At 36.6% G+C, this 16,184-nt stretch overlaps 2 protein-coding genes across 2 annotated transcripts; both read left to right on the top strand.

Moving 5' to 3' along the window:
• Positions 1-3,752: 3,752 nt before the first annotated feature.
• LOC113354001 lies at positions 3,753-6,505 on the top strand. Its single transcript, XM_026597459.1, has 4 exons — positions 3,753-4,089; positions 4,804-4,914; positions 5,003-5,987; positions 6,093-6,505. The coding sequence occupies exons 1-4, from the start codon at positions 3,853-3,855 to the stop codon at positions 6,320-6,322; spliced, it is 1,563 nt and encodes a 520-aa protein (XP_026453244.1). The 5' UTR covers positions 3,753-3,852; the 3' UTR covers positions 6,323-6,505.
• A 684-nt stretch (positions 6,506-7,189) lies between these two features.
• Positions 7,190-10,664, top strand: LOC113354000 (probable peptide/nitrate transporter At3g43790). The gene is made up of 15 exons (XM_026597458.1): positions 7,190-7,218; positions 8,016-8,157; positions 8,259-8,306; positions 8,422-8,482; positions 8,596-8,698; positions 8,804-8,906; positions 9,016-9,069; positions 9,156-9,218; positions 9,367-9,416; positions 9,496-9,571; positions 9,700-9,882; positions 9,967-10,140; positions 10,241-10,348; positions 10,443-10,487; positions 10,572-10,664. Exons 2-15 carry the CDS (start codon positions 8,026-8,028, stop codon positions 10,662-10,664), a joined length of 1,293 nt encoding a protein of 430 aa, XP_026453243.1. The 5' UTR covers positions 7,190-7,218; positions 8,016-8,025.
• The last annotated feature ends 5,520 nt before the right edge of the window (positions 10,665-16,184 follow it).

Genomic DNA, 16,184 nt, shown 5'->3' with positions numbered 1-16,184 from the left:
CCCCTAATGACGCCAGGTTTATTTTCCCGACCTTTATAAATTTGAACAATGTCCCCAGAAATTGAGGTTTCTAAACTCAAATTTCAATTTCTCCACCTACAACGAAGGCAACCGTCCTTTTCAAGTAAATCATGATAGTGATACCGTTTACCTCTTTTTAATTTCCATGACAAATATCAGTAGAAGCTGCAGAATAACAACAAATCGCATCAAACAATTTTTCTAAACAATTAATATCGTTCTTAATTGGCCGACTGATAAGGAGGCCTTCTATAGGGTGACTCCATTGGATTTTGTCCTCACACTTTCATGGTCCTTAAAATTGGATTTAAAAGAAATCAAAATTGATCGTTTCTCTATTGTTTTCCTTCGGATTTTTTTGCAGTAAAGAGCTCTTATTCGTTATCTCTATCATAAATTGAAAGAAAATCTGAAAAATATAATCCATGATCAAAGAATTTCAAGATTGAAATTTCGATAAAAAAAACGTTTTCTTAAAATTTCAATTTTGATTAATTTTTGATCGTTATTCTTCAAATTATTACATTGGATGGTAATTTATAGTTATAATTTATATGGGTTAATAGAAATTCCGAAAATTTTGATCAACAATTGAAGACTAACGAGTTTCAAATTTAAATCAGAAAAACGAGTCTCCATCGGGTTAAATTGTGGGCGAAGAAGAAAGAGTCCATGGATCTGTTTATAACACTTATAAAAGTTGTTATTTCGTGACAGGGTTTGTTGTTGCTAAAGACTTTAGAAACATTTTATTTCGTTGCTAAAAGTGTGTTTCTTGGCCATTTCACAAGCAACTCATAGATCTTTTAGGAACGTTAATAAAGTTGCTATTTGGGGCAGACTAAATGTTTATTTTCCTATTAAGAGTGTGATTTTCGTTATCAACGCTTAGCAAGAGATATATACATCTAAATTTTGTTCTGGTCGCCAAATGAAAGATATTAGACTGTTTTAAAACAAATTTGTTTCGGAATTTCGGTCGGCCACCCACACTGCTGCAACAGTAATCTAATCGTTAAAATTTATTCCCAAAACAAAATTCACTACTGTATCTCTTTAAACTTCATGGAAGAAGAAAAATTGGTTGTGGTTCCTTTACCAAGGAAGGTAGCTGCAAAATGAAGGAATTCCCAGATCATGGAGAACTAATTGACCCATCAAAAATCATTAAAACTGGTGCCTCCAAAAAAACTTTGAAGAAATTAAAATTTCTCAAATTCGCACTATACACTAAAACATATCACAAGTGTAAGAATTTTACAGCGATCCACCCACAAAACAAACCCCGTGTTTTACTCATAGTTTAATTGACATTGTTAATGGATGTCAAATCAAGACATAACTAAAAAAAGGGGAGTTGAAACCAAAACTAAACATAGCAGTTGACAAGGATTTCCAGAGGTGGAACGTGTAGCTAATAGACAAAACTTTTTTTGTTAATCGATAGCAATAAACATAAGTGAAAACCCTAATGTAAAACAGGAAAACATTTTTTGTTCATCAACATTGGATGAATTGATAGGCATCAGCCTTTGGTGAGACTGGTGGTGTTCTGTGATTTTTGGAGACAGTTTATCGAGGAATAAGGAAATTGAATCCATGGCGTGCGTTTCTTTTGCTGTGATTTCACTAATAAATCAATCCGAGCGTGAATCTCATCATTATGGCAAACCTAGAACCGTTACTGATTCCAGAAATTCAGAAATTGGTCGAATGGGAATTTGGAGCGACTATGAAATGGTAATGAAAAATGGAATTAATGAATAAGGAATGAAAGGAGATTGAATCACAAATAATGGAAGGATTGAATCGGATGTACTTAATAGAGGTTTTATTTTGGCGTAACAAAAGAGAGCGAATGGAGGTTCTTTTTTTAATCATTCCTAGGGTTTACTACCGACAACCATAAACACCAGCGCTAGCCACCGGATCAAACCAATCTAGAATAATCTGAGAGGGGAGGGTGAGATCACAGCCGCTAGTTGATCCCAACGGATGTATCTTGGCCGCTGGGTGACACAACAAATACTACTGTTGTGTAAGCATTGATATATATGAAAAGGAAAAAAATCTTAAAATAGGACTCAAAGCGTGTGAACTAGTTATTTAGGGCAATTCTTATGGAATGAACAAACTTGGAGTTTGTTCATTTTGCTCCCACTATGGAATGAACAAACACATAAAATGGATGTTCAAATGAACAGATCTGTTCATTTGAACATCGAGTCGGAACATCAGGCGCGCGTCTATTTTAAAGGCGCACGCCATCCCTACTAATGCTGGCGTCAGAAAAATGACGTACGTTCATGCAAAAAACGCCAGCGACTCTTGGATTGACGCCCGCGACTCTTGGATTGACGCCAAGTACAATCCCTGATTATTTTACTACTTTTTAACCTTATTTTATCTCATTTCATCCTATTTTATCTCACTTCATCCTATTTTATCTCACTTAAATATTTTATTTTATTTTTCATCTTTATCCTACAAAATATTTTATATTAAAAAGAAATACTATTGGGGTCCTAGAAAACCAAATCTGTTCATTTTTCCCTGCTTTACCATAGTGGAGAAACACGTTTGACCATCCACGTGGCTCAACAAAATTTTGAGTTTGAACATTACCATAGGGACTGCTCTTAGGAGTTATAAACAACACTCACGCGTTGATGTCTTTTTCTTTTTCAACACCATAACGTTTCCGGCACACCAAAACGGAGCCATGCTCAGATACAAAAAGAAATGAAGGAAGCACACTTGGTGTTCTTGCAACAATGAAATGGGTTCCGATACAAAGAGAAAGGACCTGCAACATCCAAGTGGAAGACAATAAGTTGATAAAGGAGTTGAAGAAAAAGTGGAGCAACCACCATTACCAGTCCAACAATGTGCTACTAGATGACTACGTAGATTACGGTTCTTACTTTCACAAATTTGAGTGTAATTCCTTAAGGCAGGTTTGGTTGCCAAAATTGTAGGACATAGCCTTTTACGACAGCTTTTCCGTGACATTGATGCTTTTGTAAAACATGATGATCGCCAGCTCTGTTGCTTGACTGAGTAGCTTTTTAATCTAGTCTCCTTTCCAAATAAAATAAAATAAATATATTGTATATTACATAAAACTGGCCACATACAATCAGACTAATTTCCTTTTTTTCCTCCCTCTTATCTGTACAAGCATGTTTGGGATGATGATATGTGCAAACATATCATTCAGTGATCAGGGTGAAATTAGACGAAGCCATTAGAAGAGAAGGAAAGAATTATCAGATGCGAAGCAAGACGAATCACAGAATCAGAGAAGAGAATCAGACACAGAGTCATGCTCTAGAATATCACCATTTTCATAGATAATTATGATTGTTACACAATGGCATATATATAGCCAAACCTATAACTGAAAATACAAACTATCCAAACCGCCCAGGACATGTGTACATATCAGATGAATCCTACGTAAACATATTAAATAAATAAATCTTTAACCAGGACTCAAAGCGTATGAATTTGTTAGGAGTTACAAGCCACACCCATCTAGGCTATTTCCAAGTTGGTGTTTTTTTCTTGTGCATCACAATAACGTTTCCGGCACAACAAGATGGAGCCATGATCCTAGCAACCTATGGGCCAAGGGCCTAAGAAGGCACACGACTAATATACCCGTTGTGAAAAAACATTTATTATAGTCCGCCTATTCCCAAAGAGAAGAAGAAATTCAAAATCTTTTTCATTTCCCCAAATAATATAATCTCGTCTCTGTCTATCCACCAAACCCCTGGTTTTTGCCCTAGAAATCCTTCACTAGATTTGTACGAAACAGAGATTATAATGGCGAAAATCAACAACAACAGAGAGAAATCAATCACAAGGAAACCATTATTGGATATCTCTAACGGCGGTGGTTGTCTAAAAAACAAATCGAATCAACCCTTGAAGAAGAAAATCTCCTCTAAACAAGAAGAACAGATTGCTGTTAAAATTGAAAAACAAGAAGAAGAAGATGATGATAAAATCCTCGATCGTCTTCTTCTTACTCATTCCGAACTCTCAAATCTCATTCACGAGGTAATAATACAAAAACCATAGAAATTTCTCTTCAGATTTTAGAATTCCTTCGATTTGGTTAGGGTTTTTCGATGATTTTATCAAATTATTGGTTGATTTAGTTAATTATTTGGGGTTGTGATTGTCTAATTTGGGGGGTTTAACAGGTTAACCCCCAATTTGAGTTTTTCTTCTTCCTGTTTCTAGGTTTATTTTTCTCCGTGGTGCAAAATTTGATGCTTGATTGATTTCAATTTTTATTATAAGCTTGGTTGATCTGTTTGTTCTCATTGTTACTCTTTCATATGGGTATAAGCTTGAAATGCTTACTAATGCTTAAAATTTTCTTCTGTCTACTGCATTCTCTCAATTTATTGTGCAGCTGCTGAAATGTGACCTCCACACTTAGGCTAACAAGAATTTCTCTCTGAATAAAACAAAAATGTTAGAGGTTCTCCTCTTTGCTTAGCTACATAGGTGGTTGAAATGTTGGTGCGAAAATGCAAATATCATCTAAAATTTGTGGGTTTTTATCTTCTTCAATTTATGTATTTTAATCAGAGTTCTACTGTAGGTTTTCTAGTCAATTCCGTGTTCTTTGAGATTTTATTGTGATGAGTTTCATAGATTTAACATATCCTAAGACATGTTATGTCCTTGGGGCTTCAAGATGACATTTAAGCATTCTGGCATGATGTCCGTTTGTAATTATAGTTTGGATGATGCACTTGGCAGATTGATGAATTGGTTGTGCAAGCATTCAAAGTTAAACTGAGAAGCGGAAAGGAAAGGAAAGAGGTTGAATCCTTTACACATGTCTTATCTGATATGCACTCCTCCTTGAAGGTAGAAACTACTAACCTATCTTTTTATAGTCTATGGCACCAGTTTAATTTTCAACAACTAAAATTGTGTTTGATTTCTTCTATATTAGGCATGGGTTCCAAGGTTTCAAAATGCATTGTCTAGTCCTTCTGTAGTGCCTGATAATCAAATTGGAGAATCTTCACCAAGAGAAACTACTCCCAATGCATGTAAGGAGTTAAATGATGTTTCTGAAAGTCCAGAACAGCTCGACTTGGATTCCCTAGTCTCCCCTTCACCCCTTGTGTCCTGGCATGCTGAACATACTGTTGAAAATGGAAGACAACTATTTCTGCTCACTCCATTGCCCAGATCAAGAGCATTATCTTCCATGCGCTGTTGCTCATCTACATCTACATCAGTCTTTGAAAGATTTACTGATTTGGATGCCCCTCCTAACACTACTCTAGGATTACCTTCATTACGGTCCATTTCTGTGGATGCCAGTGATGATCTGCTGGAAGGGGTACATATTAAACCAACACAGAAGAAAGTTTTGGGTTCTTTCAATGAGAAGGAGAGTGCTGCGGAAAGTGGGTTTCTCTCTACCCCCAAGACATATAACAGAAATAAGTCAACTTTTCTTGTGACAACCCCTCGGCTGAAAGTATCACCACCAAAATCTTGTGTGTTGCTAGAGCCAATCTCAGAGTCCTTTCACCATAATTTCAATAACAACCGTAAATTGACCCCGTTTCCTGTTAGACGTGAAATATCCAGTCCATCAGAGGCTTCTGAATCTTCAAGCAGCTTTACCTCTGAGAGTTTGGCGTTGAAATATCCAGAACTTTTTGGAATAAAGCAGACTACTGGTAAGTCTGGAGCATGGAGGAAAGAAGTGGATGCTTCTCTTGAAAATTGGTTGATGTCACCTCCCAAATCTTGTGTTCTGATGGAGCCGCCAATGAAGAATGTATCAACAGAACGCACTGGAGTTCATTTGTCTAATTTGGGGCCTGTACATGATGAGAGAATTTCTTGCGCAGCAGCTCCTGCTGAAAGAAAGCAGGATCTTCAAGGAGTGTCTGAAACAAAGACTAAAGATTTGAATGAAGGTACTTACATTTTTCCCTTTCATGTCTTGTTCCCCTCGACATTTTGGTTCAACTGAAAACGCTCTTGGATTCGTTATATCTAAATAGTTTTTCTATTATTTACAGAACCACCCAATGAAAGCACATTACTTGTAGAAAGTACTCCTATGTGGAAAGAGCCCAACAGCGTGATTCACACAGGAAAGCGTCGTGGCGAGAACACATTGAAGAGGGAGTTATGGACCAGATTTGAAGCCGCTTCATCTAACACATTACATTTTGATCTCTCTGACTTCCCAGAGACAACAACAAAAGGACTTCTAGACAAATTCGAAGAGGTTTCTTGTGATAAATGAATATATGTATTCCCTTAATATCCCTCTTTAAACAAGACTGTCTTTATATAGAAAACGGATGATATGTATTTTCTGTCCTTAAAAATCATAGTCATCCTTTGCTTTCCTTTCTTATGATATTAGTTACGGTACTTGGTCTTACAAAAATATCTTGGGATTGCCTTGATGCGCGGTGATGGTATTTGTATTGCACAACCAATTCTGCATCACACTCTCCATGTGTATTCCTCAATCCGAGGCTGAAAGAGCCAAATAAAGTAAGATCGCTTTGCAAACCAATTATAAAAAGTATGACCATTCTGTAAATGGCCTTAATAAAATTCACTACTACTATATTTGTCATAATTCTGGTACTGAGGGTTCTTTCAATTGTTAGTGTTTTTTCAAGGATTGGATGGGTCATCAAATGGTTACCAAAATGGCAAGTGGCTGAAGTCTGAGGCTGTCAAGGATGGTCTACTTTCTTGATGTTTTTTTTCCTTGATGTAATTGGGGATTTGGAAGATAAATTTAGTTGTGACTCGGTGTACATAGTTTCCTCGTGCAATGAAGAAAAGGACCCTCCCTTTGAGGCTCTATTTACGACACCACGGAGTTGCAAAAGAAAATTCTGAGTCGGTCACGATTAACCGCTGCTATCGTGAGACAAATTTTGATGCCGATGATGCTAAGGGAGTTTCTGGAAAGAAAAAGAAAAAAAAAAATCATTCTAGACGGACTGTTATTTTGAACAACCCGAAAAACCGTAAATCCGTTGGGAATGATAATTCCCACGACTCACCAATAACAAGACGGTTATGGTGTTTTTTCTTTCTTATTACACAACTGCTATCAAGGCTTTTTCTTTTCTTTTTTTTCGAAACAGCAGAACGAGAAAGAGAAGATGATAAATAAAGGTGAGTTTTGCTTTCAACTAAGGTTTTTAATATTTCCAAATTTTAGTGTACTGTCTGCTTACTACTTGGTCAAGATTTCTCAATAGATTTTTGACATTCTTCCTTGTTATTAATAAGATTATAACGAAGGGTTCTTTTTTTTTATCTCGTCATTTATGGCTAAAAGCTAGCTATCAAGAGGTAATTAGTATTGTATTTTTATAGGAGTGAATATATATTGTATTAATGGGAGTAGTATTTTGTTTGGAGTCTGGACTTGCTTAATGCTTATTGTCTGGTTTTCTTCCCATGGAATTGTAAAGGGAGATGCATTATGCATGCATATTATGGTTATTAGTCAGGCAACACTGACACCGGAATCGGGATTATAATTGTACCTTGGCCGAGAATGTCAGTGTTTTTAAGAATGAACTCATCGATTTCTTCTGTTGCGCAAAAAGAATATTTTTAAGAAAATCGTGTCAAATTAATCACTGGATACTGACAGCTACTTGAAAATAATTACGTGGTGCCTTTGCGTTAATATATGTACATTTTGGGAGAAGAAGCGTATGTGAGTACAGTTTGAGTTTTGGTGATGCAAATCGAAGACTTTTGTTTATAGGCAAGAAACATTTGTCAGATCAGTAGTATATCTATTCATGAGATTGGCAGCATATATTTTTATGTTCTTTCAAAGTCTTGTGAATTTCAGCTTTTAGGTCATTAAGTTAGGGTTTGCAGTGAACCAAGGCATATACTCAAAACCCTAGTAACTTTCTTTATATGCTTACTTGCTTGCTGCTGTCATTCTTCAGAGTAGCGGCAATGGATAATGGTACTGCCAACCAAATGCCGTCCAATAAAGTGGTTTATCATGAGAATTGCGAGGGCTGCAAGGTTGATGCACGGAAAGAAAAACACAAAGGTGTACCTTACAAAGAATTGATCTTTATATGGGGTGGTTTCTCTGACTGCTTGTAAGTGTCATCTAATCGGTGTCTTCGTTTTATTCTGTAAATGGAAGTTTTGTGTATATGCACTACATGATTAACTAACATGTTATTTTTCTGTGTATATCATCTCTCTTTCCATTCCTATACTTCATGGTATTCACATTTGTGCCTTGTACTTTGAGCTTCACTTGAATTTTGTTTAATTGTGTTATGGTTGCTATGAAATTCCAGCTTTCCACGTATATATGCATTATTTCATAATTTGCAGATAGAAGACTTCCGTATTGCGAAAAAGGAAGAAGATATTGGATTTTATGCAGGATTTGTGGGTGAGTATGTTTCTGTTGATCAATGAACTTGCTATGTGCATCACAATGTATTAGAAAAAAATGTTTTAATTCCTTTTTATATTTATCATGGTAAAGCCGTTTGTTTCATTTAGGGTCAGCGTATATGTTTGGAAGAGCTGCAACCTCAATTTTATGGGGAATGATAGCTGATCGTTATGGTCGAAAGCCTGTCATTATCATTGGTACTTTGGCAGTGTAAGTATTATATTTCATTGAGCTTTCAGCCATACTTTGAAAAATTCAATGAATTACTTCATCAATATCAGTTGCAATGATGCTTCGCGTAATTTTCCATCTCAGAGTAATCATGAACACTCTATTTGGTCTCAGTACAAAACTTTGGATGGCAGTTTCTACGAGGTTTATACTAGGATTGCTTTGCGGTTTACTTGGCCCCATCAAGGTAGATTTCTCTGCATTATATGCCATAGTTGTAGTGCTATTATGAAACTCCCATCCAAAATTTCTTTTTTTGTGTATGTGTTTTCTACTTATATTTGACTTCTGTTCAGGCATATGCTTGCGAAGTTTGCCGACCTGAACATCAAGCCGTGGGACTATCACTTGTAAGAGTTGTATCCGATCATCATTTTCAATTTTCTCCATAAGAATTGTGCTGCTTATTCTTCATGAACACCTATTTTCGTCTCAGATCACGACATCGTGGGGAGTAGGCTTGGTCCTTGGTCCAGCCATAGGAGGCTTTCTGGCGAAGGTAAAAAAATATCAATGCATCTTTTTTCTTAGAAACACAATAAAATTAGACATTTTCGAAAAAAAACTTGTGTGCTAAAACTAAGTTTTGCTCCAACTAGGGACTTATAAGTCTGTTTTGCTTCTGAACTTTTGATTTTATGTCACAGCCGGCGAAGAAATACCCGAAAGTGTTTCCTGCGGGATCTTTCTTTGCTAGGTAAGCTGCAGATCAATTTACAGAACGTTCTTTTCTCTTTATCTTTTCTAATATGAATAATATTTTTTTTTTGTTGCAGATTTCCGTTTTTCCTACCCTGCCTATGTATATCAATCTGTGCAGGACTCGCGTTTATAACTTGTTGGTGGCTCCCGGTATATATTCTTAATTCCTTCAGTTCACGTTCACAACAATATTGTGAGAATGAGAAAGTACACTCCTCTAAGTTTTATATTATGTGTCTGATGGCGCTGGTACCTGACGGTTTCTTGCAATGTTCTAGGAAACATTACATAGACATAATGTCACAAATGAAGAACAAAATGTGGAGGATAAAAATGAAAAGCTACCAGGTATAGATAGAACCAAATCAGACACTGAGAAAAGTCTTGTTAGGAATTGGCCGTTAATGTCATCCATCATTGTGTATTCCCTTTTCTCGCTTCATGATATGGCATACTCAGAGGTAAGCATCCAATCGCGTATTCTTCTGTTTTCACACCAACCTGTCGGTGCACAATGTATTTTGATGCATAAATGTATTCTGCAGATTTTCTCCTTATGGGCTGTTAGTCCTAAGAAGTTTGGCGGATTGAGCTTTTCTACCAAGAAAGTTGGTACAGCACTTTCAATCACAGGCGCTGGTCTAATTGTTTCTCAACAAGTTCTGTATCCAATAGTTGAGAGGATTTCTGGTCACGTGATAATTACTCGTACTGCCTCGGTATGATTGTGACAACCAATTTTATTTGATAATTGACTCAACTGGAATGATCAAAAATTGTTTCGACTTGAATCCTTCTCTAATCTTTTATCTGTTGCAGGTTTTGTCAATACCATTGCTAACAAGCTATCCTTTCATAGCCAGGTTTTCTGGTGTGAGCCAGTTTTTAGTCTTAAACTGTGCGTCTGTGCTGAAGAATGCGTTTTCTGTAAGTATAACAGATACAGACATAACTTCTGGTTTGCTCTCTCTAGATTTCCTCTTTACTTGCCATTGAAAGTTTTAAATGTCTTCTCAATCAGAATGCAATTCTCACTGGCTTATTCCTTATTCAAAACAACGCTGTGGTAAGTTTTCGTTAACTATCCTTGGCATTTTCAAGTTATCTAGCAATACAGTGTGTATTTTAACGAAAGCTAATTCACAAACAGCCTCAACACCAAAGAGGAGCTGCAAATGGTATTGCAATGACTTCAATGTCTCTTTTCAAAGCATTTGGCCCGGCCGGAGGTGGCGCTATGTAAGTGTCCCGTTTTAATGGATTTGTTCGTGTTGTTTACTGCAACATGATTCGTGTATCTAATATACGGCTTATGTTTTTACAGATTTTCATGGGCGCTGAAACGCATTAGTGCTTCATTCCTTCCTGGTATTGGAACATCATACCCACTTAGCCATTTGTTTGTTGAGTTCTCTGATATCTTTTTTGTAAGAGCTTAATTTGTTCATCGAAATAGTGCAGGAGTTCACATGGTTTTCTTCCTCCTGAACGTTATTGAAGCACTCGGATTAATTTTGACTTGCAGAGCATTTCTCCAGTTTCCGAAGTGACTCAAGAGATTATGATGTCATTTCTCCGGTTTCCCAAGTGAGTCAAGAGATTACAATGTGTCGATTCGGTGACGTCTGATTATTGTAATACAAAAAAATGGTTAAGACTCTTCACTATAGTTTTTTTTCTTTGAAAATGAATGTTTAGGAACAAATATTTGGGAGACTGTAAAAAAAAAATGGTGTTAAAATCTCTTGATTATGGGTTTCTATAGCCTGGCATTTTCAGGGGTGACCCAAAAGGAATTAGGGGCGACACTAAAAGACAAAAAAGGTCACCCAAACGTAATTCTAAGCTACCCCTTATCTCTGATTTTTCGAAATGGCCAATATGCCCTTATATAATCGGGAGCCTACACCATAATCGGTAGGTTAGAGGTGAATCGGTACCTACCGATTATAGTGTAGATACTTCGGCTAATAATTCCTTTTATAATCGGTAGGTTATCCAACATATATGACTACCGATTATAAGTTGCCGCAAAATGAGTTTTTTCTAAAATCCTTCATGTATTGAATTTTGAAACCTGCTATAATCGGAAGGGAATACAACTTAACAACCTACCGATTATAAGGAGCCACATATCGAACCCTTGCCATATTCCATAGGTTTTGAGTGTACACAGCCAGCCATAACCACTTGGTTCGTGTTTTGGATGCAGCGTTAATCGGGAGTTAAATATATTACAAATCCTACCGATTATAAGTTGCCCCAAAATGAGTTTTTTCTAAAATCCTTCATGTATTGAATTTTGAAACCTCCTATAATCGGAAGGGAATACAACTTAACAACCTACCGATTATAAGGAGCCGCAGATCGAACCCTTGCCATATTCCATAGGTTTTGAGTGTACACAGCCAGCCATAACCACTTGGTTCGTGTTTTGGATGCAGCGTTAATCGGGAATTAAATTTATTACAAAACCTACCGATTATAAGTTGCCCCAAAATGAGTTTTTTCTAAAATCCTTCATGTATTGAATTTTGAAACCTGCTATAATCGGAAGGGAATACAACTTAACAATCTACCGATTATAAGGAGCCACAGATCGAACCCTTGTCATATTCCATAGGTTTTGAGTGTACACAGCCATCCATAACCACTTGGTTCGTGTTTTGGATGCAGCGTTAATCGGGAGTTAAATATATTACAAAACCTACCGATTATAAGTTGCCAAAAATGAGTTTTTCTAAAATCCTTCATGTATTGAATTTTAAAACCTGCTATAATCGGAAGGGAATACAACTTAACAACCTACCGATTATAAGGAGCCACAGATCGAACCCTTTCCATATTCCACAGGTTTTGAGTGTACACTACCAGCCATTACCACTTGGTTTGTGTATTGGATGCAGCGTTAATCGGGAGTTAAATATATTACAAAACCTACCGATTATAAGTTGCCCCAAACTGAGTTTTTTCTAAAATCCTTCATGTATTGAATTTTAAAACCTGCTATAATCGGAAGGGAATACAACTTCACAACCTACCGATTATAAGGAGCCACAGATTGAACCCTTTCCATATTCCATAAGTTTTGAGTGTACACAACCATCCATAACCACTTGGTTCGTGTTTTGGATGCAGCGTTAATCGGGAGTTAAATAAATTACAAAACCTACCGATTATAAGTTGCCCCAAATTCAAATTTTGAAAGCTACCATAATCGGTAGATATGCTAAATACAATACCTACCGATTATTGGTTTCTCCACATTCAAGTTTCGTCGAATTAGCCGTAGGAGTTTTTGGGAAAAACAAAAAGAGTCGTTGGACCCTAAACCTATATAAAGAAACTCATATCTATCACCCAATTGCACCAAACTCTTTCCTCTCTTCAGTTTTAATTTTCATAACAAAAAACATGGATATTACTTTTGCCGAAGAAGAAGATTGTGCTATTTATAGAGCGTGGGTTGTGGTAACTGCTCCGGCAGCCCAAGGATTACACCTTCTGGAATATCCTTCACCTTCAGTTCATTTGGGACAAGGTGTTGTGCTTTCTTTCGAGGAGGATTTTTCTTTTCGTCTTCTCCTTCTTCTTGCGCACCACTAGGTTTTCCTACTTCTGGTACTCTATTTTCGGGTGCTTCTAGTTGAATTTCTGCTAGTGATTGTGGAGCACTTGGTTGAACACCTTCTTGAACTGGCTGTGATTGAGAGGCACATGGTTTAACATCTTCTTGAACTGGTTCTGATTGAGGGGCACTTTGTTGAACACCTTCTTGACTTGCTTGTTGAGTTCCATCTTGAGCACTTGAAGCGGCTTTATCAGTCCTAGCTCTCCTTGCACTAGATGTCAAGTTCTGACGCCTTTGCTTCCTTGCACTATATGAGACAATTGCATCTTCGACTTGTCTACCTCACCTATCCCTAAACAACGCGAAGAAAGTACAACAAGTTAGTAAACTATATAATCAGAAGTTAATCTAAATACACCGCTCCCGAATATCCATATTTGATTGGTTGAGTAAACCACTAGCTTCCGATTACGAACAATCGTAATCCCCAGTTCACTAAACCCTACCGAATACAAATAATCGGAAACAAAAGAAATTTTTGGTGTTCGAATATGTTTATCTACACCAAATAATCGAAAACTAAATTTCAACACAACCTTCCGAATAGGAATAATCGAAAGTAATAAAAAGTATAACCTTCCGAATAAATCTCAATCGGAAGTCTCACAAAACTAATGTCTACCGAATATGCATCACTTTGTTTCCAGAATTTACTAATATGGTTCAGCCTAAACAATCGGAAGCAAACTACACAACATATCAACCGCTTAATACGTCTCTAATACTTGTTCTTCCCTAGTATATTCGGAAGTCAAAAACACAATTACATTCCGATTATGATCGATTTAGGCCTCAGTAATGAAAAATTTTCAATAATCGGTAGGAAACCTAAATATTTAGCACCCTAATATAACGAATGTTCTTGTGAAATGAAGAAATCGACAACAATCGGGAGTTTAAAACAATTACTAACTTAACGAATATGTGTAATAACCGAAAACCCTAAAAAAAAGGGTTATTTTGTTTTTGGTACTTAAGTTTTGTCTAGCTTTTGAGTTTGGTCTAACATTTGTCCAGCTTGGTGTTTGGTACTTGGATAAAACGTTGACCTTCATTGACCGTTTATCATGAGACTTTAATTATTTTTGTAAAATAAAAATATTGTAAAATTTTGAGTTTACAAGTGTACCCCTGAATCTGGTATAAGATCCAACGGTTGGATTCAAAGCACTTTATCTTACGGTCCTGATTTACACCATCAACTAACCCTAACTCTTACTATTTTTCTTCCTCCATTAGCAGCAACAGCTGCTTGTTCTTCAAAACCAACCTCCATTAGCAAAGCAACAATCAAACCATATCACAAAGCACTTGTATAATCGCATCAATCAAACTTCAAACATACAACCGTTTTTCATATTCAACAATTTTGTAATCACAAAGATCAAATCTATTAGCCTACACTGGGAGATCAAGAAATTCATTAATCAAAATTCTTGTGTTCCTCTTTTGTCTCCGCCTCTGCAAATAAGAATTTAGGGAAACTTCATGGATGTAAGAGAGCAAAAATTGACGATGGTTGTTTCAGTGAACTACTAATACCACAATCTTCACAGTTCACGTTATATTTTCCAATATCTATTTCCATACTGTCACATAACTAACTCATATCCATTTATCATCCAATAAATGGTTCCCTGAATCCTTCAGTCTTCTCCATCAGCTCCACCACGACCTTCACATCACCCTTTTTTTCAATCAATTTCTCCCAAAATCCTTCAATCGTCTCAATCAATTTTACCCCAGATCTTTGATTTTGTTTCTTTTGTGATTTTAGTTAAGTAGGAATTGTGAAATTAGAGCTCAGTGAATGATTTCTTTGATTGGATTTCCCAATTTTGAAACCTTAGAAATTAGACTAAGATAAAAGAGATGGGGAATCCACTTGATTTAAGAATTATTTTGGGTTTGGAAAAGAAAGAGGAGATGGTTGAGAAATAGAACATAAGAAGGTGGTTGTGATTACGAGAAGGTAAGTGGGCGGTTATGATGGTTGTTGCACTGGTAGTGAGATGGTGGCAGAAAAAGAGAAGGGAATGATAATTTCGGTGACGGTGATGGGTATGTTTACAGCTAGTTGAGATGCCACCTATGGAGGAGGAATGGAACACGGGTTCATGAAGGGAATTTTGGGTAGTAGATGATTTAATAAAGTGAAGGTACAATTGTAAATTAATTAACCATTAGATTTAATTTAATTTTTTGCACAATTATTAACCAGAAGTCAAGACCTAAACCGATTCAATGCCAGTCAACGTCTATTTCAGGTACCAAACACCAAGCTGGACAAATGTTAGACCAAACTCAAAAGCTGGACAAAACTTGAGTACCAAAAACAAAATAACCCAACAAGAAAAATCATGGATTCGACGAATTGAAGCAATATAAAGCAAATTAATGGTAGAATCTTATCTAATAGGAACCATTTCAAGTTGTTGGAGAGTTTGGCTTTGAGTATCGCCTACATCAGGGGCCGCATCTTCTTCGCGTTCTCCGAGTTCGTGAGTTAAAACCTCTTTATTACGGGCATGCAACCCAATGTTTGGATCCTTACCGCGACAAACGTTTTTGGTTTTAGCTTTCTGGGGTTCCTTTTCTTTCATCTTTATAGAGAATAATCGACGATGATTCGATTCGACGATTAACGATGTATAGCGAGGAGAGGGGGAGAGTTTTCCTCTCTGCAATCGGAAGGAAAGAGGAGTTGAAGTTGAAGTTGAAGTTGAAAAGAAATGAAATGAAATGAAATGAATTTAGATTGACTTTGGTTTTATCTGTCAAATGGTTAATAATCGGTAGGCATTACCACATCATAAGCTACCGATTGTTGAGCCCAACATCGTTAGGGTTTGTTACTTATATACCTACCGATTATAGGAAGCCCCAAATCGAACCACTGCCAAATTCCATAAGTTTCGGGGGTACAAAGCCGACCATAACCATTTGGTTCGTGTTTTGGATGTAGTCATAATCGGAAGGTATATGGATTATATAAACTTCCGATTATAGGTTGCCCCAAAATAAGTTTTCTTCTAAAATCCTTCATTTAATGAATTTGAAATCTACCATAATCGGGAGGTATTGTTACTCGTAGCTTTCCCATTATGGGAATCCCCAAATCGTTAGCTTAGA

This window comes from Papaver somniferum, chromosome 2 (genome assembly GCF_003573695.1).
Source record: "Papaver somniferum cultivar HN1 chromosome 2, ASM357369v1, whole genome shotgun sequence".
NCBI lineage: Eukaryota > Viridiplantae > Streptophyta > Magnoliopsida > Ranunculales > Papaveraceae > Papaver > Papaver somniferum.
Note: the sequence above shows the minus strand (reverse complement) of the source record. Positions and strands in the feature narration are given on the sequence as shown.

What these genes read in the sequence shown, in the direction of transcription:
- LOC113354001 (XM_026597459.1), top strand. Translation starts at nt 3,853, where the DNA reads ATGGCGAAAATCAACAACAACAGAGAGAAATCAATCACAAGGAAACCA. An exon ending in TCTCAAATCTCATTCACGAG is followed by an intron (nt 4,090 to 4,803) that starts GTAATAATACAA and finishes TGCACTTGGCAG; the next exon opens with ATTGATGAATTGGTTGTGCA. An exon ending in ATATGCACTCCTCCTTGAAG is followed by an intron (nt 4,915 to 5,002) that starts GTAGAAACTACT and finishes CTTCTATATTAG; the next exon opens with GCATGGGTTCCAAGGTTTCA.
- LOC113354000 (XM_026597458.1), top strand. Translation starts at nt 8,026, where the DNA reads ATGGATAATGGTACTGCCAACCAAATGCCGTCCAATAAAGTGGTTTAT. An exon ending in TTCCATTCCTATACTTCATG is followed by an intron (nt 8,307 to 8,421) that starts GTATTCACATTT and finishes CATAATTTGCAG; the next exon opens with ATAGAAGACTTCCGTATTGC. An exon ending in ATCATTGGTACTTTGGCAGT is followed by an intron (nt 8,699 to 8,803) that starts GTAAGTATTATA and finishes TTTCCATCTCAG; the next exon opens with AGTAATCATGAACACTCTAT.